The sequence below is a fragment of the Meles meles genome, chromosome 12 (assembly GCF_922984935.1).
Source record: "Meles meles chromosome 12, mMelMel3.1 paternal haplotype, whole genome shotgun sequence".
Lineage (NCBI taxonomy): Eukaryota > Metazoa > Chordata > Mammalia > Carnivora > Mustelidae > Meles > Meles meles.
In genome coordinates this window covers 32,573,493-32,598,381 of record NC_060077.1, presented here as the reverse complement: position 1 = coordinate 32,598,381, position 24,889 = coordinate 32,573,493, and the positions used below count along the sequence as shown (strand labels likewise).

General features: G+C 51.3%; 3 protein-coding genes and 1 long non-coding RNA gene across 12 annotated transcripts in view; 3 read left to right on the top strand and 1 right to left on the bottom strand.

The window, feature by feature from the left end:
* Positions 1 to 2,146, top strand: part of ARVCF (ARVCF delta catenin family member) — a 53,581-nt gene extending 51,435 nt beyond the window's left edge. For all 5 annotated transcript variants that reach the window (XM_046024566.1, XM_046024565.1, XM_046024563.1 and 2 more), the window contains one exon: positions 308 to 2,146. Coding sequence is in view for 1 of the 5 variants with exons in the window: in XM_046024563.1 (XP_045880519.1) it covers positions 308 to 334 (27 nt within the window). In the remaining 4 variants the exon portion in view is untranslated. The remainder of the gene's footprint in view (positions 1 to 307) is intronic.
* COMT (catechol-O-methyltransferase) lies at positions 2,012 to 23,443 on the bottom strand. 2 transcript variants are annotated; one of them, XM_046024571.1, is made up of 5 exons: positions 23,311 to 23,443; positions 7,759 to 8,041; positions 6,669 to 6,862; positions 6,213 to 6,344; positions 2,012 to 2,836 (listed from the first exon to the last, which is right to left on the bottom strand). In XM_046024571.1, exons 2-5 carry the CDS (start codon positions 8,039 to 8,041, stop codon positions 2,636 to 2,638), a joined length of 810 nt encoding a protein of 269 aa, XP_045880527.1. In that variant the 5' UTR covers positions 23,311 to 23,443; the 3' UTR covers positions 2,012 to 2,635. The 2 variants fall into 2 exon arrangements, with proteins under 2 accessions (XP_045880527.1, XP_045880526.1); XM_046024570.1 differs by having other exon boundaries at positions 23,274 to 23,393.
* LOC123954007 lies at positions 11,933 to 22,286 on the top strand. 2 transcript variants are annotated; one of them, XR_006821018.1, is made up of 2 exons: positions 11,933 to 12,531; positions 21,633 to 22,286. It is a non-coding gene; the product is annotated as an uncharacterized LOC123954007 (long non-coding RNA). The 2 variants fall into 2 exon arrangements; XR_006821019.1 differs by having other exon boundaries at positions 20,190 to 22,286.
* Positions 23,414 to 24,889, top strand: part of TXNRD2 (thioredoxin reductase 2) — a 49,919-nt gene continuing 48,443 nt past the window's right edge. For 2 of the 3 annotated variants that reach the window (XM_046024568.1, XM_046024567.1), the window contains exon 1: positions 23,414 to 23,546. In XM_046024568.1, the coding sequence (XP_045880524.1) occupies positions 23,414 to 23,546 (133 nt within the window). The remainder of the gene's footprint in view (positions 23,547 to 24,889) is intronic. The other variant, XM_046024569.1, reaches the window with a different exon arrangement.

Here is a 24,889-nt window from a genome sequence, read left to right as displayed (position 1 = left end):
CATCTCTGGGACAGGCTGGGGTTTGAGATGGACATGCCCCCCCGGGCATGCAGTCCCTGCTCAGGCACTGTGTCATATGGGTCCAGAACAGGAACAGGGCCCCCACATTTAAATACCCCAAGCACAGTGCCCCCCAATGACCAGCAAGTCGGATTGGTCCTGCTGCTGAGATTCGCAAGGTCAGCCTCTGCCACCGACAGCAGCTGTCTTTGTCCACACTTTCATTGGCCTAGCCTATGGAGGGGTCCGCCCAGCACCACCCCCTCCCCCGGGCCACCCTGCTTAACCTTCCCCTCTCCCTCCTTAGGTCTCCAGCCTAGCAGTTTGTTCTTAGGGATCTGATCATGGGAAGAAGGGAACTCCAGGGCTGGCCTCACAGAACCTGCTGTGGAGCTTGGAGCCCCCTGGCGGCAGGGGTTGGCAGCGCCTCTCACCCAGGAGCCAGGGTCAGACATTCTGGACATGCCTCCCTTCCTGCCCCTCGCTCCCTCCCTCCTAACTCCCTAGGCTGAGTTAGCTGTTTACTGTCATGGTGCTGTGTGTGAGTGAGAGAGAGAGAGAAAGCAAGCCAGTGGAGCTGCCAGGGTGGGGCCCAGGGAAGCGGCAGGACAGGGCACCTGGCTTTGATTTGGGGCTGGTGGTGTAGGAGACTGTGCTCCTGTGTGTGCAGGGCCTCAGAGGAGCCTGGTGGCAGGCCCTGAGGGCAGGCAGTGGGGAAGGGAGGAGGGGACTCAGAGAAGGAGTTTGACTCCGGAAGGTAGTTGGGATCCGCTGGGCTCTGTGTCCCACCCTGCATGGCAGGCAGACCATGGTGGGGGGGTGGTGCTGGCCCAATACAGAGAGGCTTTGGAGGTAGCAAGATGGGGGTCAGGCTGTGCTTGCCCCCCACCCTGCCCTTGGCTCAATGGAACCCCAGTGCAGCAGGAGCCTTCCCTGAGCAGCTCTGGCCTGGCCGCGGCTGCTGAACCCTGTCTGCTGAACCCTGTTTGCTGGAGCCCCAAGTCACAGCTCCGGGACTGACCTTCGGCAGCAATGGGGGACTGCTGCCTAGTGCCTGCTGTTTGGGACTTAAACAAAGAAGAAAAACACTGACAAAAAGCATTAAAAATGAAACCAAAATAAGACTGTATTGGTAAACACCTAAATTTTTGTAAGAAAATTTAAAAATTAAAAAAAGCAACAAAGGAACTTCGTATTTTCTGCGGCTCAGATCTCTTGCCACCAGCTGCTTGCTCTTCCCTGCTTGCCAGGTGGGGCATGGGTGTCCATGTGCTACATCCAGAGGGGGCTCAGCTCCCTGGCCCCGGGGGGGTTTCTTCACATGTCCTCCCAGGCCCACTGTGATCCCCTTTCTGCACACACACAGAAGAAGGTTTGCTTCTGGGTGGTTGGCTTGGCCCCGAGTCCCATGGTTGTGTCCTGGCCTGAGGCTGGTCTGCACACAGGTGGGCTCAGCCAGAATTGGGGCGGGGGGTGGGATCCCTGGGGAGCCTCTGAGGTAACTAGGTGGCCTTGGGGCCAAAAGGCCAGGGTTGGGACTGGGGATTTGGGCAGCTGTGGATTTGGGGAGATGAAAAGCAATTCTATCTCCCTTGCTCACTGGGCAGCTGTGGAAACACCAGACCTGACCCGAGTCCTGTCTTCTGTAAACAATGCCATGTCGGCTGGGGGAGTTGCTTCTACTTGTGCCACATAGGGACCCTAAGGGGCCAGGTGCCAGAAAGCTCACACCCTGCACTGTGGCGGGGACCCCACGTCCACTGTTCCCTAGTGCCTGCTTGGTCAGAGGCAGGCTGACCAACTGCTGTGTTCCAGTTTCCCAGGACAGCCTCCAGATGGGGGCTCACCTCAGCCTGCTGACATCCCCCTGGGGATGCAGTGGGTAACCTCAGCCTGACCACATACGCCGCACCCCCCCCCCCATACCCCAGGCCAGCATTAGCATCCAGCAAAAGGGAGCACTACAGGAAAGAAGGAGCGGGGAAGCAGTTAAAAAGAAGCACTAAGTTGATCTATGTAAATACTTAAAATTTTAATTCCTCTTTTAGAATCTTTTAAACATGATACCAGTATACAAGATTGTTAATAGCTGATTTTAGTAAAGAAGCTGCATTTCATTCTTAAAAACGAAGTGAAAGAACCCAGGAATCACAAGTGGGTGTGAGTTGTTGGGCACGGTGCCATCACTGAGGCACTGCTGCCACCTGGTGATGGCAAACCTCAAGAACAGACTACGAGTGCACAGTCCATTGGTTTCCAAATGTTCCTATTTCCAGGGTCTACTGCATAAGTTGATGCCTGAAGACCCATCCGTGTAAGAAACCCTATTGACTGAAATGCTGGTGGGAGTGAGAGACACTGTCACGGGCACCACCCGTCCTGATTTGGTACTCACAAACATACTTTACAGATTTATTGCAGTGATTGTGTATAGTGAGCTGGCTGCACTTGGGGCAGACCAGGGGTGACAGCCCAGAGTTGCCCTCTAGAGGGGCCAGGGCCAGCAGGCTTGTGGCTCAGAGGCCTCAAGTGTCATACACTTGACCCCAGAACCAAAAAAGTGGCTTGGCAGGAGCACATCGCTGGTGCCCTTCATAAGCAGGCTTGGCAAGGGATCCAGGAGCAGGGTGGGTGGTCACGGCTGTGTTGGGGTGCCCGGGCCAAGGTAGACAGCCTTCTCTAGGCCGTCCATTGCCTTTGAGTACTCCAGGTATGAAGGGAAGTGTGTGCACTCAAAGCGTCTGTTCCCACGCACGTATGCCAGGAATTCTGGTGTTCCTGGGCAGATGACGTTGTCAGCCAGCAACACTGTCCCCTTCCGTAGCAGGCCACATTCCTGCGGGGGACAGATGGTGGGAAGGGGTGAGGGTGATAGGGACCCAGCAAGCCAGTCCCAAACCGGGAGGGTAGGTGCTCTTGGCTAGAGGGTGGGTCCGTACACTGGCCTGTGCCTGGCCTGGAGTCAGCCCTGCTCCAGCTCCTGGGGCCACAAGGGTCTCCCCACTGCCTTCCATCTCCTCCCTGGCAGCTGCGCACAAGTCCTGCCTCCACAATATGGCTCTGGGAGGGAAACTCTTTTGCTCCCCATTAGGTCCTGTGTCCCTGCCCCAGAACCAGCATGTGGCAGCCACACAGTAGTTGTTTGGGGACGCTAGCCAGAGGAGTAAGTGGGAAGAGACAATAGAACCAGGATTTAGGCCACAGGCCCAACTCCAAGCCAGCGGGTCCTTCGGTCACCCGGTGCCAGGAATATGGGGCTTTTCCAGGTGAGCTTCCTAGTGCCCGGTGCATGGACTACTGCTGTGCGCCATCACTGGAGATCACCAACTGCCCGACCAGGGTGACCCTGCAGGGATGGGGGCAGTGGCAGGGTAGACCTCACCACGCATAGGGGTTTGCTCTGGACATCCCCAAAGTTTAGCAGGTGAGACACCCCTCTCCCAGCATCTGGGCCTGGGAGCTCTGCTGAAGGAAGGACCAGCTGAACACGGCCAGGGAGGAGTGCTGGGGACAAGGCTGCCCAGCTTATAGGAAACAACAGAAAGAAAGCTTGGGAGGAAATGCTTGCCTGTGGGAGAGGGGCAGCCCAGGGCAGTTGGTCACCCCAATTGCCTTGTCCTAGATTTAATTTTGGAAGTGTAGAGCTGCTTTTTCACATGATCATAAAAGTTAAAAGAAAAATAAGCAATCTGAGACATCAAAAGCAAAATCAGAGTGACCCCAGGCATGTCTCAAATTGCCAACAGGACCACATTCAATGGAACATCTCTAAGTGGTTTAAACACACGGGCTTTAACTCTGCACCCCTCCAGGGATGTGCCCTAGCACAGAGTCTTTTAAGTGTCTCAGTGCTCCTGGAGGCCATGGTCACTTCCAGCCTATGGGCTGTGTGGGGGAAGCCGAGGATCTTCCAGCGAGAGTGGAAAACAGAGCTGCGAGATCAGGGAGGCCAGGGACAACCCATGAGCCAGAACTGGAACAGAAAGTACCACTGTGAATCATGGAGCATTTCCTTGTATAAAAAGAAAGCTCCCTAGCAGTCTTGGCTAGAAAGACCTAGAATGGAGAGCTGTCCCAGAGGAGGCAGCCCTGTCCCAGGCCCAGGAAAGGCGGCTTAGGTCTCTAGCCAGAAGTGGACAAGGTGAGCAGGAGCTCAAGATGGGTCAGTCAGTGGCCTGAAAGTCGTCAGACCCTAAAAACCAGTGAGTTGACCAGGAAAGAAGGAATGAAAGAAAGTAGCTCTGGGCACGTTTGGAGGGTGCTGGGCCCTACCCACCCTTGAGGAAGCTGGAGATAGCAGGAAGGAAAAGGCAGCACCTATCCTGCCTTTCCCTAGGCATCACACACCTCCCAACAGACACACAGACCCTCTGGAGAACTCTGCCCAGAAGCCTACCCAATCTGAGCAAACCTCTTGTGCCAACCCCTGCCTGTACTGGATAATGGTTTTAAACTGTGTCCACAGTTCCTTTTCCACTGGGAGTGTGCTGGGCTTAGTGACTCACTTCTAACAAAAGGAAGGAGGCAGAAGTGGCGGTGTATGCCTTCCGAGACCACGGCTCCCCTGTCGCCCCTTCTGTTTCCATCCCCCGACCCCGGCTGGGGGAAAGCCAGCCGCCATGTTGTGAGGACACCCAAGCAGCACTGTGGAGAGCCCGTGAGATGCGGCACTGAGGCCTCCCAGAGAAGCCATCTGATTTCAAATTGCCACCGGCCCCTGCCAGCCTCCAAGCCCGGCCAAGAGAGGGACAGCTGGGCTGCTGCAGAGCTGGGCTGACCAGGCAAAAGCCAGGGCCTGGCAGAGCCCAGCTGCAGGGCTAAAGAATGTGTATTTTTAAAAAGCACAGCCATTCCCAATTCGTGACTTCTTTTCTTTTGAGATAATTACCAGCTTTGAACAAGCAGCACTGAGAAAACTATCAGTTTCCTAGTTACTAAACAGCAATATTTGCTACTTTCCTATAAATGCAGGCCCCACAATTATCACATACACCAGAGCTGCTGAAATCCCTCCCTCCCTGTGCAGGCCCAGCTGGGTGGGCTGGCTGGCCTTTGCCTTCAACATCTGATTTCCAGGTTCATGCCCCCAGCCTGAGGCTGGGCCCTCCCCCAGCCGGCCATGCTCCACACACAGCTGCCTGGCTCCTGGCCCAAGGGTCTCCTTGCCATCACCCCCACTGACGACCTGTCTCAGCAGGTGCCAGTCCCCTGTCCCCCTCCACTCAGAGCTCAGCACCTCCGTGGAGTTTCCAGGTCTCTGTACCACCCTTTATGGCCATCCCTCCCCACCCTCCACACACCCAATGGAGACCTTTCCTGGGGACAAATCTGACCTTGTCCTCACCTGCTTAAAACCCCCCATGTTCCCCTCAGTGTGTGCCATTCAAGGCTTCCACGTGTGGCTCTGACTTACTGCCCTAGGTCTGCCCATCCCCATGATATCCTGTGCCCTCCTAGACCCCAGGCCAGGGCAGGTTCCCTCCTGCCATGTCCAGGCTCCTGGCCTTCCACGTCTGGACTAGATCCACTGGGCGCAAGGTCCTGGCCAGCCTGTAGCCACGGCTCCGGTGGCCAGGCATCCCCCCATTCACAGTCCCGCTGTACAGGGCAGAGTGGCCAGCACATGGGAAACTGAGGTGGGTAAACATGGGACAAACAACACGGAATCACTCCATGCTGACCACCAGGAGGGGTAGGCCAGGGTGGGGCAAAACTTCCAAGTCCCCTGTAGAAGGCCAAGGAGCCAGTAAGTGTGACCTTGACCACCCAGGTAGGGGAAGGTAGTAATCATCCATATTAAGCTCTGTGCATCAGCTCACGAAGGGCCCACCCAGTGCCCCACGTGGGGACAAGGCAGCCTCTCTGGTCACCACTTGGGGCTAGCCAAACAGTGGCACTGAGGGCTGGGACAGGATGGGGTGTGAGGACGGGGACCGAGGGGTGGAAAGGAATGCGCCATAAGGAGCCTCAGGGGAAAACAGGCAGGAGATGCCCCATTGGTGCTCACCCCTCCCTGTCACCCCAGCCTAGGCCACCTAGCAGGCCCGGCCAACTCCTTCTGCCTAGAACCCCCTTACTCCCATCTCCATGCCACCCTCTGGCCCTCCACACTCCCTGCCCAAATCACCTCTGCCACTGGGGCCAGCCAGGGCTGCCCCTGCACCAGCAGCCAGCAATGAGGCCCACGTGGGCCAGGTAGCTGCACAACTCACCTCCAGGAGCCGCGTGTCCGGCAGGTACCGGTCCTTCCAGTGGTCGAGGAAGACCATGTCTAGTGTGATCACGTCGTATTTCTTCTTCAGCTGGGGGATGACATCCTGGGATGCCCCGACCACAACGGTGACCTGGAACAGCACTCTGTCAGTATCTGTCCTCACAGACGGCTCTGCCTGGACACCGGCTTGAGGGTCATCGCCAGTCTTCTTTGGGGTTCTGGGGAGACAAGTCCCCACTCCGCACCCCCCCCACCCTACCCCCCCACCCAAGGACAGCCTTGGGAATTTCCTCTGCGGGGGTTTCTGGGAAACCTGGCTTGGGAGGCAGCACAAGGCCATATATGACAGGATGAAAGAACTACGCTGGGGTGACCCAGGCCCTTCCCTTCCCCCTTGCACCCAGCCCCTGGCACCTAGGGTGTCTGCACTCTACACCCCGCGGCAGCCACACACCCTGTCCTGCAGGCCCGCGAAGTCCAGCATCTGCTGGGTGATGGCAGCGTAGTCAGGGTTGAGCTCAATGGTGAGCAGGCGGGCCCCGGGCTCCAGCAGGCGGGCCATGCGCACGGCCGAGTAGCCGCAGTAGGCGCCCAGCTCCAGCAGCACTGATGGGCGCTGCTCCTGCACCACTGCATCCAAGATCTGGCCTGCGGGGTAGAGGGGAGGGTGAGCACAGCGGGAGGAGATGACCCACTCCTGGTCCCAGACCTGCTCCTTCCAGACGGAGCATCGGCCCCTACCAATGCCTGCCTCCCCCACCCCCACCGTCGCCACCCCCCCACCATCACACTAAACGCACCCTCAGAGCTTCCAGAGTTCCTTAGACCTCTGGGTCTCAGCACATGCTGGTCCCTTTGGCCTTTGGGTCTCAGCACAAGCTGGTCCCTCTCTTTTGCCTGGTTCCTGACCCCAACTCGTCCTAACCCAGAGCTGCCCTCTGCGGAAGCCCTGACGCCACGATGCCCATGGGCTGCATCCTGGCCCCCTGGGCTGGACACTTTCAGAGGCTCCAAGGGGACTGAACAATGGCTATCCTATCTGTCCCCAGGGCCCAACCCCCAGGGGTGCAGCACAGCACAGGCCTGTGCCCGACGCTGGAGTCCAAAGGTCAGGAGGTGGAACTGGGACCCCAGGGCCAAGCAGAGTCCAAGGAGCTCTGTACACGCCCTCATGCCCAGCAGGGCCAGCTAGGAGCCCGCCAGCTGCGGTGCACCACCCAGCTCCATCAGAAGGCATGCCAGGGTCAGGCCTACCGACCAATGTGGGCTGAGCTGCTGTGTGGCAAGGAAGGGTCCTGGGCAATTTATTGAATGTCTGTCCCTCCTCACGAAGACAGTGATGTGGCCGTCAGGAGTCTTTGCACAGCCTTTGCCCTGGCCGGGGAACAGCTGGATGAACAGCTCCAGGGACTTCCAGGGCTCCAGGCAATCCCCCACCCCAACACCCAGAAACACAGCAACAACAGGCCTCCCCTTTCCAGGGCCAGGCTGCCCTCACCAGGTCCCCTTTCCCGTGCCCACTACCTGCTGGCTGGACTACCCACCTTTCTTGTCACCCACATTCATAGCCCACTCCTTTTGCGAGCAATAGGTATCGATGGCCTCCAGCACACTTTGCGGGTCCCCAGCCACTGCGTGTTGCAGCACATGACGCAGGATGCGCTGCTCCTTGGTGTCGCCCATGAACAGGTTGTAGAGGGGCTGCAGGACCAACTCGTTCCAGTAGATAAGCGGTTTGCCCAAGCCCCAGCTTCGCAGGCAGAGAAGCACCAGCAGCACCACGCCCAATGAGAAGGCTGCCAACAGCAGGGGTGGGGCCTCCGGCATCTGAGATAGGGCAGGGATATGGTGGGGTGAGGAGGAGGGGAGAGAAGGAGGAGGGAAGAGAGCAGGGCGTAGGGCCATGGGTTTCTGCGCTTTCCAGGAAGCCCCGTAGCAGGCTTGGGGGCTCCTGGCCCCTTGGCATTAGTGCAGACCTGCCCCTCCCGGCTTACCCACCCTCTCCTCAGTTTGGGGGTGCTGCTATTGCCGCCCACTGCTGATGGGGGCCTTCCAGAGCTTAGCCATGTGTCCCAGTGGCCTGGCTCATCTCAGTGTTGGGGGAAGGCAGACCTCCTGTCTGGGGCAGTCCCCTGGGGCTGCTCCCTCAGGTGCACAGAGTAGGTGCTGGGTCTGTCCCTCCTGCCTGGGGACCTGTTAGTCACAGCCCCCCCCCCCCCACTCTTCCACACAGCCCTGATGGAGGTAGGCGCAGGGGAGGCCCCATCTGCATATAGCGCATATAGCTCTCTTGGGTCCTCATACCAGGAGGAGCCTGCGGCCCTTTAAGTGAATCTCCAGGTAAGAACACAGGCAGTTCCCAGGGCAGGCACAGGAGGCAGAGACCCACTAGCCACCCCCACCTAGGGACAGCCACCCATGCTACATCTGTCCTGGGTGAAGGCCAGACCTGCTGCCTGCACCATAGGTAAAGGGGACCCGCCAGCTATAGCAGACAACCACGGGGATGGCACCATGTCCACCTGGCAAGCCCCCTTCAGGTAGCTAGGGATCCAGCCAGACAGGGCCCCTAGAGACACTGGCAAGGTTGAGCCCCTCAGCCCTGGGCTCTTGGCGGGCATGGAGCATACTTCACAATATTCTGGGCAGATGCTCAGAGTTCAGGCCAGACACTTATAAAATGGGAAAGGCCAAAATAAAGAAGAACATGGGTGGCTTCTGTTGGGGCCAATGGTCACTCACAGGTGACTCAAAAGGAAGGGCCATGGAACCCCAGCAGCCATACAGGGCCTTGCTCTCCTAGAGGCTCTGATTCGGAAAGGCACATCCAGGAGAGCAGGCAGGCCGAGGGCCTTGGTGGGAAGAGCGCTGGAGGAACGCTGAGGGCCCTCAACCCCACCACGTGGGACCATGAGGAGACGGTGAGTGGTTTGGGGAACAGGGCAGAGGAGTGGGAAACTGAGGCTCTGCCCCAGGTGAGTATGGACACTCAGATTCTGGTGTTTTAGGCATTGTGGCCTATGGACACGGAACACTTTATCAACGGATCGGAGTGTGCAGCCACAATGGGCCCCAACCCTCAGCCCACACCTGCTCTTCTGCTCCCAGGGGCCACCCTGACTTTCCAAGCCGCTCTCCCAGCCGCCTCCTGCCCTCTGTGCTGAAGGGCGGATGTGTGCACACCTTCTCTGAGCTCAGCAGCAAAGCAGAGAAAATTGGTGCAGGATTCTTTTGCCTTTAGATATCACCAATGGAAACCATAACCTGAAAATGACCTGGGTCCAGATATCTGGGCCTCTTCCTCTAGGCCAGCCTTGCCCCCTAGGGCAGCGCTTCACCCTTCCGTCCTCAGCTGAAGGCCCCAAAGAGGTAGGGAGATGTCAGCCTGGGACCCTAGGGACACAGACAACAGCAGAAGGCCTGAAGTCCTGAGCAGATGTGGCAGGTCTCAGCACCAGAGGCAATGTCCCTGCCCAGGGTGTGCGCCTTGGCCCCATCGTCCCAGAAAGAGTACACTCAGGGGTCTTGTCTGCCGTAGCTCTGGGGCCCACCCTGCGCAAGGGCCCCCTGAGAGGCAGTATGCACCATGACCCAGGGGGCCGGTGAGGGGAAAGCACGGGGTGAGGTGAGGCGGGGGAAGTGAGGTGAGGCGGGGGAAGATACAGTGGATAAGGGTAGACTATCTCTCTTCTAGGAGACTGCCGACAGGAAACAGTGAGGGGAGGCCCCTGCAGCCCGAAGGAGCTAGAACTTTCTACTGCTCAGGATTTCCTAACCACACATCTGTGTTGCTTTATTTGTCATTACCATTATTACTCATAGCACTGTTTGGGTGATGCTACAACGCACCACTGCTTTATTCTCTGCATTTAAAAAAATATCCAGTAGGGGCGCCTGGATGGCTCAGTGGGTTAAGCTGCTGCCTTCGGTTCAGGTCATGATCTCAGGGTCCTGGGATCGAGTCCCACGTCGGGCTCTCTGCTCAGCAGGGAGCCTGCTTCCCTCTCACTCCCTCTCTCTCTCTGCCTGCCTCTCTGCCTACTTGTGATCTCTCTGCCAAATAAATGAATAAAATCTTTAACAAAAAAAAATATCCAGTAAATGTTGGAAATAATCAAAATATCAAAAATGAGAAGTAATATTCTACTTAGGTATCCCATTACTTAATGGACTCTAGAGTCATAAACTATAAATTTCAATCTCTGTAATACTTGGCTTGTGTTAAAAACCTGGCTTGTAAATCGCTAATCTCTAGGTCTGTCTGTTTATAACTGCACAGCACTGTGTGCCTCAGGGCTTACAGGAGGGCACAGGGAGGGCTGCAACCTGGGGGTAGGCTCTGCTTTGGCTCTGAGTCCTGGTTACCTAACAGATATGCGAACAGAAAGGGCAATGCTGGGACTTTAAACCACTCTGGGGGGAGGGGGAATCGTCGGGAGGATAAAGGAAACTCAACCCCGGGCCAGGAGGCCAGAGCACGGAAGCCAAGCAGCACTCTCAGATCCTCTCTGTTCTGTATAGGTTCAAAACAAGCCATAAAGGAAAGTGTTTAAGTGGCTCGCCGAGCACAGTCTCAAACATGGCTTCTTGACCACATCGAGGGCTGGAGACAAAGCTTCGGTGCAGGATCCTGGGTCTCCTATCTCTCGTGGCTGTTGACCTCAGGGTAGCAGTGCAGGGAGAAGCTGCGCACGGACTTCAGGGTTTGGCCGAAGAGGCTAGGCCTTTATAAGGCTTTCACAGATGATACATTTAGTATCATGAGAGCATGAAAGAAATAAAGGGAGACACAAATTAATGGAAAGACATCCCATGTTCATGGACTGGAAGATTTGATATTGTTAAGATGTCAATATGAAAGTCATCTACAGATACAGTGCAATTCCTATCAAAACTGCAATGGCATCTTTTGTAGGAATAGAAAAGTCCTCCTAAAGGTCATTTCAAATTCAAAGAGCCAAAACAATTGGAGAAAGAACAAAGTCGGAGGACTCCTACTTCCTGATTTCAAAACTTACCACAAAGCTTCAGTAAATAAAACAGTGTGGTACTAGAGTAAGGTAAACATATAAACCAACAGAACAGAACGGAGAGGCCAGAAATAAACCCCATGTCTATGATCAAATGATTTTTTATCATTTGATAAAATGTGCCAGGACCACTCAAGAGGAAAGAACAGTTTCTCTAATAAATGGCTTGGGGACAAACAGATTTTCACATGCAAAAAAATTAAGTTGAACTCTCACACACCACATACAAAAAGGAACTCAAAATGGGTCAAAGCCTTGACTTTCAGAGCTAAAACTATAAAACTCTTAGAAGAAAACATAGTAAATTTTCATGACCTTGAATTTGGCAATGGATTCTTACACATGACACCAAAAGCACAGGCAACAAAAGAAAAATAAATTGAATTTCATTAAAATTAAAAACATCAAAGGACATTATCAAAAGAACCAAAGGAAAACCCACAGAATGGGAGAAAATATTTGCAAATCATACATCTGATAAGGTTTAATATCTTAAATATATAGGGGCACCTGGATGGCTCAGTCAGTTAAGCATCTGACTCTTGGTTTCTGCTCAGGTCATGATCTCAGGGTCATGGGATAGAGCCCCATGTGGTGCTCTGTGCTCAGTGGGGAGTCTGCTTGGAATTTTCTCTCTCTCTGTCCCTCCCCCTGCTTGTGCCACATGCGCACGCGCTCTCTCTCTCTCTCAAAAAAAAGGGGTGCGGTCTTGATTATATAAAGAATTCCTATTGTGCAACAACAAAAAGACAAACAACCCAATGAGAAAATGGGCAAAGGACATTTCTCTAAAGATCTACAAATGACCAATAATACGCACGTGGAAAGATGCCCAAGTCATTATGGAAATGCAAACTGAAACCACCCGAGACACCACTTTACACGCATTAAGGTGGCTCATTTCCCCCCCAAAATTGGTAAATGTTAAATAACAAATGTTGACGAGAATGTGGGAAAACTGGAACCCTTGTGGGCTGCTGACAGCAGTGAGAAACGGTGCAGCTGCTGTGGAAAGCAGTTTGGTGGTTTCTCCAAAAGTTAAATATAGAACTAACCTATGACCAGCAATTCCACTCCTGGGTGCACACTCCAAAGAACTGCAAGCACGGACTTGAACCGAAACCAGTGCCCTGATGTTCCCCGCGGCATTATTCTCAACAGTCAGACGGGGCAAACAGCCCGTCTATCCACAGAAGTTGCGTCCCCAGGATGAATCGCACTTCATCACTAACATGAATCAAACACTGATTCATGCTACCACGTGGATGAACCATGGAAGATGTTATGGTACGTTAAAAAAATATAGATATAGATAGATACTGTATGATAAAAAATATATATGCTATAAATATATACAAATAAATATATAAATATAAAAATATACTATATGATAAAAATATAGATATAGATAGATACATATAGTTCACTTCTGTGAACTTTGTAGGGCAGGCAAATCCACAGAGAAAGAAAGTAGAACAGAAGCTGCTGGAGACGGGTGGAGGGGACAGGGAATTACTCCTGAATGAGTATGGTGTTTGCTTGGAAGATGATGAGAAAGTTCTGGAAATAGTCACAATGGTTACACGACACTGTGAATGTATTTAATACCACTGAATTGTACACCTGTAATACTGAAATGGCTAAAATGGCAAATTTTAGCTTAAGTATTTTTTTTTAAGATTTTATTTTTAAGTAATCTCTATACCCCACGTGGGGCTTGAACTTACAAACCCAAGATGAAGAGTTGCCTGCTCCATTGACTGAGCCAGCAAGGCGCCCCATAACTTAAGTGTGTTTTACTGTAGGAAAAAGAACACGGGGAAAACAAACAAAATGGACAAACCCGTTTCTGGTCCTTCCTGTTCTAAAAATGGAAAAGGGACATGCCATTCCCCCACAAGGAAGCAGGATCCAGAAAATCAAGAGCTGCTCGTATCTCCCTGGGGGATCCAGGGCGCTCAGGCATCTCTTGCTCTAAACCTGCTGATTGGCCCTGGGGGGAAGCTGGGAGGACGGGGACAGCTTGGACACCTGCCTCCACATTCACGGTCCTTCTCAGAGGCAGGGGAAGGGGCCTTCCTATCTCAGCAGAGTCTGCCCGCCCTGTCTGCTCCCTTCCAACAGGCCTACAGTGTACAGCCAGCATCCACCTCAGCCAGCATCCACCTCTCCACAGACCTCTCTCCCCACACAGCAAAAATAACACCCAGCCCCAAACCCTCCTTATTATATGCCGGTCCTTCAGTATTCCCCCAGCAACCATGAAACTGTAGCTTCCATCAACTCTGATTACTGTTTATCGTCCTCCAGACCCAAAGGGAGCAAGCAAGATGCTTGGCAGCTGGGCCAAGACCCCCAGCCACCCTTGAACCAAGGTTAAGGACAGGCGGATGGGCCTCTAACACCCAGAGCCATTGGTCCCGGGACCTTCAGTTCCATGATCCTTTGCTACCAAAGTGCTTCCCCACATCCAGCCTAACACACAGCACAATTTCACTGAGACCTGGGCCCCCAGTGCATGCGTGTGGGGTGTGGGGGCTCCACTCCCGGCTGAGTTTGCCCCTCCCTTGTCCACTCCGCTCTTAAGCTCCAGCCCTGTGGGATGGCCAGCTCAGGGGTGCTTCTGTCTCTCTCTGCGTCGTAGCCAGATGGCCTCCTCTTTTGTCAGCTGGTCAGTGATCTTTTTACGCATGTAACCTATCCTAGATGACACTCTTTTTTTCTCTAAAGGAAATGCAAATGTTTTTCATAAATACATCGCAAGCAACCGTCGGTGGATAAGTTACCGAGACTCTTAAGAGTTCTGTAAAATGATGAATCAATTGTATGACATCGTTCCTAGGCTCATTTAAAAAAAACCCATGAAAGTGCCCTAGAACTTTTGGTCCCTTTGTGAGGCTCTGAATCTACTGTTAGGCCCACACTACCATCACCTCCTTCTGAAGAGCAGGCCTCTGCCCACGCTCGTTCTGGAAACTAGGGAGGGTCAGGATGTTTGTGCTTGTGCTTGTGCCTGAGGCTGCAGGAGCAACAGAAGAAAAGTCCAGGCCAGAAGGAACTTAGATCTGCAGCACCAAGCATCCCAGCTCCCCCGGTCACTTCTGACCCCGTCTCAGCCCCTGCTTCTTGGAGGACCCCCACCGCAGGCCCAGCCCCTCTTCTGGTCAATGGACTCATGCACTAGAAACAGGGCCAGCTGTCTTGGCTCTGAATGGAGGCCAGGACTCAGAGTGCACAGAACATTCTGGGGGCAAAAAACAGGCAGGCTGGCCAGGATCTTTGTGGGGAGGACAGAAAAGATGGGGGTGGAGTGATCCAGAAGATGCCTGCCAGGGTGGGGTGGTTGGCTACCTGCCCCACTGGCCAGCCATCTAGGACAAAGCCCAAGATACCATGCTGCCTGGGTACTAGGAGAGTTCTGGCAGTGCACGGGCAGTTCCAGCAAAGCCTCAGCAGCTGCCTGCTTCCAGCCCTGCCCCTGTGTGCAAACTGAATGCGGACTCCCCATCTTACTCCTCGCACGCTGGTTGGCAGCCCTTTGTTCCGTCTCCGGTCTGCCGCTCATTTAGGGCATCTGGGGGTGATTCTGACTCCCCATCCAGTGCTCCTGACAAACATCCACTATGGCAGCGAGGGCAGGTCTCAGTTCCATGATTCTGAATATACTCTCAGAGGCTGGGCGAGAGGCCAGGCTTCCAAACAGCAGCTCTGGGGCTGCAAGAACTTCCTGGCTGCTGGGGAGGCCTCTTTGTCTCTCTGGTTGATCCCGCTCCTCCCACAGGGAGCTTCTCCCTTGACTGAAACCCCCTTCTCACACCCCTGCTGACAGTGTGTCACCATGGTGCTAATTCTGTCCGCTTCCTTTCCGATCAGCATAACTTCGCTAAGGATAATTTGGAACCTCAGTGGCATTCATGGGAAACTGCAGATCTCCCCAGAGTGGCTCCTGAGACCTCTCCCTTCCATCCCCTCTACTCCTCCTTCCTCCTGTCCTGCCTTTTGTTCTCTCTCCAGCTCCCTTGCATCCTCTGATCTGACCCCTGGAAGCCCCTACCTCCTCCTTCCTGTCCAGCCTGCCAGACCTTCCCCTCACTTCCAGCCCTTTAGCTCCCATAGTCACTGCCACAAAGAAGCCCCTGCCCCATCGGGAGCTCTCAAAGGACTCAGGAACCCCCAAAAGTAACCACCTGAGGTTGAAAAAGGAAACAAAAAAGCTAACTGGAAACAGACACTTAGTCCACCGCCTCCATAAGATTATATATCAGGGCAAAAAGATCTTAAAGGCCTCCTCCGTGAACACTGGTGAAAAGCTTTAGCCCTCACGTTGAACAGGTAACTAACCTGTTCTGTCTGCTAGAAACACAATCCAGATAAAAATATCAAATGAAACAAAGACAAGGTCTAATTCTTATGTAAACTAGTGAGTTTTAAAGAATTGTATTTATGCCTGATGCATGGCTCAAAGTTTTATTTAATTTTTTTAAAGATTTTATGTATTTACTTAGAGAGAGAGAGCATGAAGAGGGTAAAGGTCAGAGGGAGAAGCAGATTCCCCGCAGAGCTGGGAGCCCGATGTGGGACTCGATCCCGGGACTCCAGGATCATGACCTGAGCCGAAGGCAGTCGCTTAACCAACTGAACCACCCAGGCGCCCATGGCTAAAAGTTTTAAATGAAAAACATAAGATCTCCATTTACATCTGTCAGTATGTTTATTTATGTATGATGCACGGGTGTGTGTGTGTGTGTGTCTGTATAGCATTTCTCTACCTCCAGATAGTATCACCAAATTAATTTATAAGATCCCTTAAAGGGACGCCTGGGTGGCTCAGTGGGTTGGAGCCTCTGCCTTCGGCTCGGGTCATGGTCCTGGTGTCCTGGGATCGAGCCCGGCATCAGGCTCTCGGTTCTGCAGAGAGCCTGCTTCCTCCTTTCTGCCTGCCTCTCTGCCTACATGTGATCTCTGTCTGTCAAATGAATAAATAAAAAATCTTAAAAAAAAAAAATTCCTTAGAGTAGTTCTAGCTTTATCTAATTGGCTTAGAGAAAAATAAGCACTTAAATAAATTAAACCTTCCCTAAACTCCCAGAAATAGAAGAATCAACTGTTTTTCAGGTTTACATAATTTGGGTAATCTCTGGTAAATAAGACTAACTTAATATTATTGATTTAATGAAACAGGTATATCTTCAGTGTTATCAACATTAAATATAATACAAACATACATTTTTATTCTACTTTGGCTTCTTAGTCAAATAAGCTAATACTGTATCTATTCAATGTTTAAGATTGCACATATGATAAATCTGATTTTCATCAAACTGAGTTCCTATTCTTTACTTAAAGATTTATTTATTTATTTGAGAGAGAGAGCACACAAGGGTGAGGAGAGGCAGAGAGAGAAAGGGAAAGAACCTCAAGCAGACTCCCCATGGAGCAAGGACCCCAATGTGGGGGCCGATTCCATGACTCCGAGATCTTGACCTGAGCTGAAATCAAGAGCGGGTCACCCAGCTGAGCCACTGAGGCACCCCTCAACAATCTTCGTGTTTTATAATATATCTGCCTCCGAGTGCCTGGCTGGCTCAGTCACTAGAGCATGTGACTCTTGATCTTAGGGTCATGAGTTTGAGCCCCATGTTGAGGGTAGAGATTACTTAAAGTCTGCTTACATATCTGCTTCTAAAAACTGTCTCCAAAGACACTTCTGGTAACTTGGTACCTTAGAGTTATACCAAGTTAAGTCAAATAACAGATAATTCATTGACTATGTAAATGATTTCTACATAAGATAAAGTGCTGAAACAGTCATTATTAATTATAGTTTAAGTTTTAGGGCGCCTGGGTGACTCAGTTGCTTAAGCATCTGCCTTCGGCTCAGGTTGTGATCCTGAGGTCCTGGGACCGAGCACCCTGCCCCCAGAGCACCTCACCCCCAACAGGGCAGGGTGCTTGCTTCTCCCTCTTTCTCTGCCTCTCCCCCTGCATGTGCTGTCTCTCGCTCTCTATCTCAAATAAATAAATTAAATCTTTAAAAAATGTATTTGTGAGATGCCTGAGTGGCTCAGTCCTTAAGTGTCTGCCTTTGGCTCAGGTCATGATCCCAGGGTCCTGTGTCTGGCTCCCTGCTTGGCTGGAAACCTGCTTCTCCCTCTCCCACTCCCCCTGCTTATGTTCCCTCTGTGGCTGTCTCTCTCTCTGTCAAATAAATAAATTTTTTTTAAAAAAAGAAGTATTTGTACTATTCAGAGTATATACCTCTATAGGTTATAACTTGGCATATTCATAAGACTTGCTGATCTGTTACAGAATGCTGGTGTATGACTTTTGATGCACAATCATTTATCCTAGTTTTCTTTATAAAATAAAGGTTGCAAATGGCTAAAATTTATAATCAGTATATGAAAATAAAACTACTACAAACAATAAGAATGAAGGGAAACAACTTTGTATACAAAGAATTTGAGGAAAATACCATGTGTTTCACATGAAAACTATGCAAAGAATGTAGGATTTGTTTTTGTTAAGGAAAGGATAGTAATTTTATTCTAGAGTTACATTTTCAAAAAAGGGAAGGTATAGAACAAGAATCTGAATGGATATAGTAAGTTGTAGGTCAAAGCTGGCTAAAATTAAATGGGTTTATATACAAAGTTTTTGAAATGACCTTTACCATCATTAAAATACTAATGTAAAACTAGAGTTTGGTTTTCTCTCTGCTAAAGCAACAAAATTTCTTGGATTAGTGGTCTGCTTATAACAAGAGATCATGAAAGGTTTTTCTTTACCTTTTGGGTCATCTTTACCAACCTTTCTTTCCCTTTTGTGGAAACAAAGATTCTCTCCTATCAAAATAATTTCCTGTGTTCCATGTTGTTATTACCATGTTCTTGATTACATAAGAGAATCTAGTCTTCTCACTGCCAAAAAAGCCAAGTTTGCTTTTTTAAACAATCATGTTATCACTTATATTTACTTATGAATTCTTTTATTGTCATTTAGGTTATGTAAATAACCAAAAAATTGTTTCACAGTGAACTGGGATCCTATTTATTTAAAAAAAAAATTTTTTTTTAAAGATTTTATTTATTTATGAGAGAGAGAGAGAGAGAGAGAGTGAGCACAGGCAGACAGAGTAGCAGGCAGAGTCAGAGGGCAAAGCAGGTCCGATGTGGGACTCGATCCCAGGACGCTGGGATCATGACCTGAGCCGAAGGCAGCTGCTTATAACCAACCGAGCCACCCAGGCGTCCCTGACTGGGATCCTATTTAGCCAAGCATTCACACCTTTCGATATTTTTGACAACTCTGTCTTCCCCAAATCAAAACCTAAAACTAATTCTTTTCTTTTCTTTCTTTCTTTTTTTTTAAAGATTTTATTTATTTGACAGACAGAGATCACAAGCTGACAGAGAGGCAGGCAGAGAGAGAAAGGGGGAAGCAGGCTCCCTGCTGAGCAGAGAGCCCAATGTGGGGCTCGATCTCAGGACCCTGGGATCATGACCTGAGCTGAAGGCAGAGGCTTAACCCACTGAGTCACCCAGGCGCTCCATGAATTTATTTCCTTGACTTCAAACTGGCTTTGGGATTTCCCAGAGGGCCTCTAGAAGATCTCAAAGGGTTTGTTCTTTCACCTCGTAAAAGAGCAGAGTTAAACTAAGTAGTTTTAATGTTTTATTTATTTATTTTTTTAAGATTTTTAAAAATTTATTTGAGAGGGAGAGCTCAAGCAGGGGAGTGGCAGAGGGAGAGAGAGAAACAGGCTCCCTGTAAAGCGGGGAGCCTGATGCAGGGCTTGATCCCAGGACCCCAGGATCCCAGGATCATAACCCGAGCTGAAGGCAGACACTTAAACCAACTAAGCCACTCAGGCACCCCTAAAACTAAGTAGTTTTACTAACACGTTGGATTTCATGAAAGTCATTGTCAAATTAAGACATGCTGCTTAACCTTCCAAGAGTTTTATTTGTGAGTAGATGTTATTTGATATCAGGATGTCAGAATTTACATAAAGTTCCTATACATTTGTGAGAGCCCTCAGTGACTGTGAAATATTCTGATATAATGTTATAATCACAATTCCAGTTAATACTTTAAATGGCGTGTATGCTATAGAAACAACCAAGTTTCCTTGTCAGTTGTGTTATTTTTATAAGGGATTCCCACCAAAATTTTAGGTCATTTTAAGTCTTTGTCACCCACAGATAGTTTCTGTTTGGAGAAATTCTTCTCCAAAAGCATTTGCAATCAGCTATAGGCCAGAGTGCTTCATCTTCAACAGAAAGAGACTATCTCTGAGACCCATGGAAAGGACTATGACAGGTCCCTGGGGTAGACTTCTGGTGGCCTTGCCTCTGAGATCATCCCATGGGACTGAGTAAGGAGCTCCAAAACTCTAGCACAGAAACCAATGGGCTTGTGAAACTAGGCAAGAATCAGCTAAATGGATCTGGATGAACTAATAAAAGATGATTTTAGGGGCACCTGGGTGGCTCAGTGGGTTAGGCCGCTGCCTTCGGCTCAGGTCATGATCTCAGGGTCCTGGGATCGAGTCCCGCATCGGGCTCTCTGCTCAGCAGGGAGCCTGCTTCCTCCTCTCTCTCTGCCTGCCTCTCTGCCTACTTGTGATCTCTCTCTGTCAAATCAATAAATAAAAAATTTAAAAGATGATTTTAAGTTTATATGGCTTTTGTCTGGAATATTCTTGGCTTGTTAGTGTTCTATTTTCCAGATATTAAAAAAAAAAAACTTTCTTTTTTCTATTAAGCTATCTCTGAATCATCCCACTCTAGCAAGTTATATTTTTGTAAACAAAATTGAAGCATTTATCTTCTTCTCCCTGCTTGATTCCTCCAAAAATTGGAATCTATTGTTGAGTATTCTTATTTTCGTGGCAATATAGTTATCTGCATAGGTTTAATAAAAATCTGTCCTCTTTGCGATAGGACATAATTTTAAAAAGCTGGTTATATAACGAGGGAACGTCATGTTTGAAAATGATGCATGGTATCAGACGACCAGAAGGTTTTGAGGAGCTGCAGTCAACTTTACAAGGAGCAACGCTCACAAAGCCCTCTGGAAAAAACCAGCCTGGTATTTGGCTTAGAGATTCCCAGCCTTACAAGTGAGTAAGGAAGATCACTTCCTGGCAGACCCAGGAACCCTAAGATATTTGGGGGAGCTTGAGAAGAGAGGAATTCACCCAAATCTATAGGTGACGTCTGATGGCAAGTTCTTGCTTTGGCTTCCTAGCCTTGACAGGCTTTTAAAATTCCAATCTGAGATTCCCCATGAAAAGTTCCACAAAGCAAACTTAACAAGGCCTATGACGTCAATTGCCTTTTTTGCTGTACTTATGTAAAAAATCAGGCCACATTTAATGAGACCGGAATTATTTGTAAAACAAGAATAACCTTCCTTTGACTATATTAAAAAAAAAAAAAAAGAATTACTTATTTATTTGAGAGAGAGTGTGTGTGTGTGCGGGAGCACCCGAGTGGGGGTTGGAGACAGAGGAAGTTGGGGGAGAGAGAGAGAAGCAGACTCCCCGCTAAGTATGGAGCCCAATCAACCCGGAGATCACAACGTGGGACGAAATCAAGAGTCAGACGCTTAACTGAACCACCCAGGCACCACTTCCTTTAATTATCTTTGATCAAAAAGTGAGATGGCTCTAAGGGAAATGTTATGTCTCAATGGAGCAAAATAATACACCCTTGTGGGGTTATCAGATTTTAATCCTGTTTATTGTGTTTGAGGTGACTGGGACTGCCATCCTGCCATATTACACATTTTGTCAGCTCTCACCAAACCCTCAGGTCCTCTAGTTTCCTTCAGTTTCCTTCAGTTTGAAGTTTCCTTCAGTTGTTTCTTGGAAACAACTCTCCAAGTCGATGTTTCCAATTTTTTCTCCTTCCCTCCTGACTTGGCATCACGGAGAACTAAAACCTGACTACCCAGGCCCTTCCTGGGACACTGGTTGTCTTGCTGTCACCCCTTTTCCTCCAGGATCTGAAAACCTCCTCATGGTGAAGCGTGCAGACAGCTTGACATGATCCTCAAAGAGCTCATCACCGCAACAAATGGTGTGTGCCCGCCTTCGTTCCTAGAGCTACGGCTGCATGGGCCCCTCCCAGTCCATGGGAACTCCCACAACTTCCATGTTCTGCTTTGTCAATAACCTTGACTGTGACACTGATGTCTACACTGTCACCACAAACACTCAAACTACAAACTGGGAAATTCACTGGATTGGTCCTCACCCCAAAATCTAGAAATGTTTACACATCAATGTCTAAACTTGTCCCAACTGGCCACCTGTAGGGCTCAAAACCAGGTTTACATTCAGCTCCGACCACTCATCTTTGCTTTTCTTTCTGTTTCCACAGAGATGTCCTTCATTAAAGCCTGATCACTGGAATCATCCTGCAAATATCCTCTACTACTAAGCCCCAAAGGTTGGTTCCACAAAAGGTGATCAAACGGAAAACAGGTTTCTGTTAATCAGCAGACAGAACATCTCTTCTTTCCTTCAACAGAGGGGGACCTGCCACAGACTCTCTCCTTGACCAAACTCTATCCAAGCGCCTCTGAGCCTTCAGAATTCTCAATTAGGTCTCAAAGAAGACTTGGCCTATGAAGACTTCAACAAACACTAAACAGTGTCTAACAGCTCAAGGCTGTATCCTTGGGATGACCTTGGCCTCCTTAAGGTGCATAACAGAGAACTCAAGGGTTCCAAAAGAAAGGACTGTTTCAGCCAACACCTGAGGATAGGGCTCCATCTCCCAGCTTCAGGCAAAGCAGAGAAGCCTAACTTCCATAAGCACCACCTAGCATATCCAAACAGGGGTCACAATGACAAACCGCTTTTTCCCACTTTCGTAATTTCTCACTTTCCTGACTCACTCAGGTCTGTCATTCCCATCCCCCCCAAACACTTACTCTTCCTTTAAAAGTGCCTCTGAACAAATCCGAATGGAGCTCAGCTCTTTCCCCTACTATCCTTAGCTACTGAATAAAATCTGTCCTTACTGTGGTAACTACCATCCAGCCGTGTTCATCTATGGCAACCCTCTTCCCACAAGGCCTGGCACTGCTCCACAGAGGGCTTCTGGGAGTTGGGAGGCAGCAGGCAGTCCAGAAAGTTAGCCCCAGATAATAGGTCAAGAAAAGTCCCTGACTCTTATAACCCGAAAGGCTGTTATGTCAGGTCCGTTCTGGGGTGACTTCCTCTTTTTATCTTTCTCACTTGAGGTTGAGGCCACACCAGCCAGACCCAGTCCTGTGGGGTGCTGGGCTCTGGTCGCTTCCTTTCTGGGGTGGCAGCCATTCCTCTGAAAGGAAAAGTCTGAAGGTACCACAAGTTTTCCCCTGGAAAGATCACTGAGCCCCTCAGGGTCTGGATGCCCACAATTCTCCCAAACCCGAGGGTCTGACCCCTGCTCAAAGACCAAGTGTGACCCTTCCTTGGTGAGTCAGGCTCTGACCCCGAAAGCCCATGGAGACAGCCCCCACCTTAGTGTATGGATCCCCACAGGAGGCTGGATCCCCTATCTTTGTCTGGAACGCCATCCCCAAGTGGGATCTTCACACTCCAATACAGATCTTCCACTCCCTCAAACCAGTCTGGTATCCCAGCCCCTTCTTTTGTGTCCAGAGACTCCCACCCAAGGTCGGATCCTTTCACGCGGGTTCTAATTTGCCACCGCGCTTCCGGAGCTGCTAGGACAGATTCCCAGGTCCCCCACCCCGGATCAGATCCGCCCCAGGTCCCGAGACTCCCACCCTAGATCCCGAGACCCGCACTCCGGATAAAATCCGCCCCAGGTCGGGAAACCCGCACCCCGGATCAGATCCACCGCAGGTCCCGAGACCCGCATCCCGGATCAGATCCGCCCCAGGTCCCGAGACCCGCACTCCGAATCAAATCCGCCCCAGGTCGGGAAACCCGCACCCCGGATCAGATCCACTGAAGGTCCCGAGACCCGCCCCCCTGATCAGATCCGCCCTAGGTCCGGAGACCTCGCCCTAGGCCGGATTCCAGGGGCCCGCCGGCGCTCTCACCTCGCCCTCGGCGGCTGCGTCCTTGGTCTGCAGGACCCGCCCCGAGCCGGCGCGCAGGCAGCGCGGCGGACAGCCCCGAGCGCCTAGGAGGCCCCGCGCGGAGATGGCTGCGATGGCGGCTGCGCTGCGGGGAGCCGGCGGGCGCTTCCGGTGGCGGATTCGGGCTGCGGCGGCGGCGGCTAAGGCGCCGGGCGGGGTGCGGGGCGCGGCACGAAGCGCAGCACGAAGCGCAGCAGGTAGGGCGGGGCGGGGGCTGTCTGCGCGGGTTGGGCGGGGGGTACCCACCAGAGGTTGTCCACGTGGGGGTGTCCCCGCGAGCCGCAGTTGGCTGGGACAGCAGTCTGCTGGCTGCCACCCACCCCAACCCCCTTTCCAGTTGGGGAAACAGTGGGGGGACCCCGCCGGAGGTTCTGCTGGTAAAATGATCTGTGCTCGTTTCCCCACCCCCCAGCCCAATATTAACTATAGTCCTGATGATGGTGGGGGTGGCTCCCCTCCTGAGGTAACCAGACGCAATAACCCGCAGATCCCACCAGTCAGACCTGGCCGCCTCCTTTCCCTCCTTTCCCGAGACCCTAGTGGCCACACACAGCAGGTGCTCAGTCCGTGCGCTGCATGGAGTCTTCGAGGGGACCGGGACGCTTGCCTACTGATGGGCAGCAAGCACTGACTGTCTGCAGAGCTTTGTGGGTGCCCTGGGGTGGGGGACAGTACCTGGCTTGTTCTCCTGGAGCCACCAAGGATCACCAATCAAACCAGGATCATTTATCAGAGCACTAGGCTCAGGGGGCCGTGCCAGGCTCCAGAGCAGGGACAACTGGGTGCCGGGTCACCTGCCTAGCCAAGCAGATGGGCTCCCCAGTGGTGCCAGTCACAGGGCCACCGCTTGCCATGGTGACGTGGCCAGCCCCACATGTAATGATGTGCTCCCCACCACCTGCCTGCTTGGTGACTGGCCCCCAGACCTTGCCCCTGGCTGACTTCCCGTGGGCACAACTGTTGAGGGGCCTGAGCAAAGAAGGGATGAGGACTCCTTCACTGAGATGGTGGCTGTGAGAGGGTGAATGGCAGGGCGCTTGGCCAGCTGTGGAATGGTGCTGACAGTAGATATGGAAAGGCAAGGCTGTGTGCTGCTGTGGCCTTGGGGAGCCTTGGGTCTGTGGAGTCCTAGGAAAAGGGGAGATAGTGTTGCCCTTAGAATGGCTTTGCTGGCCCTTGGGACCTTGGCCAAGGCCCCCAGTCTTTGTTTTACTTTTTTTTTTTTCCATTTTATTTATTTTTTCAGCGTAACAGTATTCATTCTTTTTGCACAATGCCCCCAGTCTTTGAAAGCATCCTTGGTGGGTGGGTCAGGATAGCAGCTATGCGGTGGGACCCTCACCCCATTGGATGCAAGTAATAGATGCTGCTGCTGCTGTTACAAGTCCAAGGCCTTTCAGGCCACTGTAACCTTGGCCTTGTAGCAGAGCAGGATGGCCGTGGGGTTGAGCTTTTTTGTTTCCAGCTGGCCAGCCCCAGAGATACTGTACCCATGGTCCTTGGGCAGCAAGGGGAAGGACGCCCCAAGACTAGAGCTTAC

Excerpts from the sequence above, each read along its gene's own strand:
- COMT (XM_046024571.1), bottom strand. The coding sequence starts at position 8,041 with ATGCCGGAGGCCCCACCCCTGCTGTTGGCAGCCTTCTCATTGGGCGTG. Across the intron at positions 6,863-7,758 it reads GAATGTGGGTGACAAGAAAG|GCCAGATCTTGGATGCAGTG; the intron begins GTGGGTAGTCCA and ends TCTACCCCGCAG. Across the intron at positions 6,345-6,668 it reads TCGCGGGCCTGCAGGACAGG|GTCACCGTTGTGGTCGGGGC; the intron begins GTGTGTGGCTGC and ends GTGCTGTTCCAG.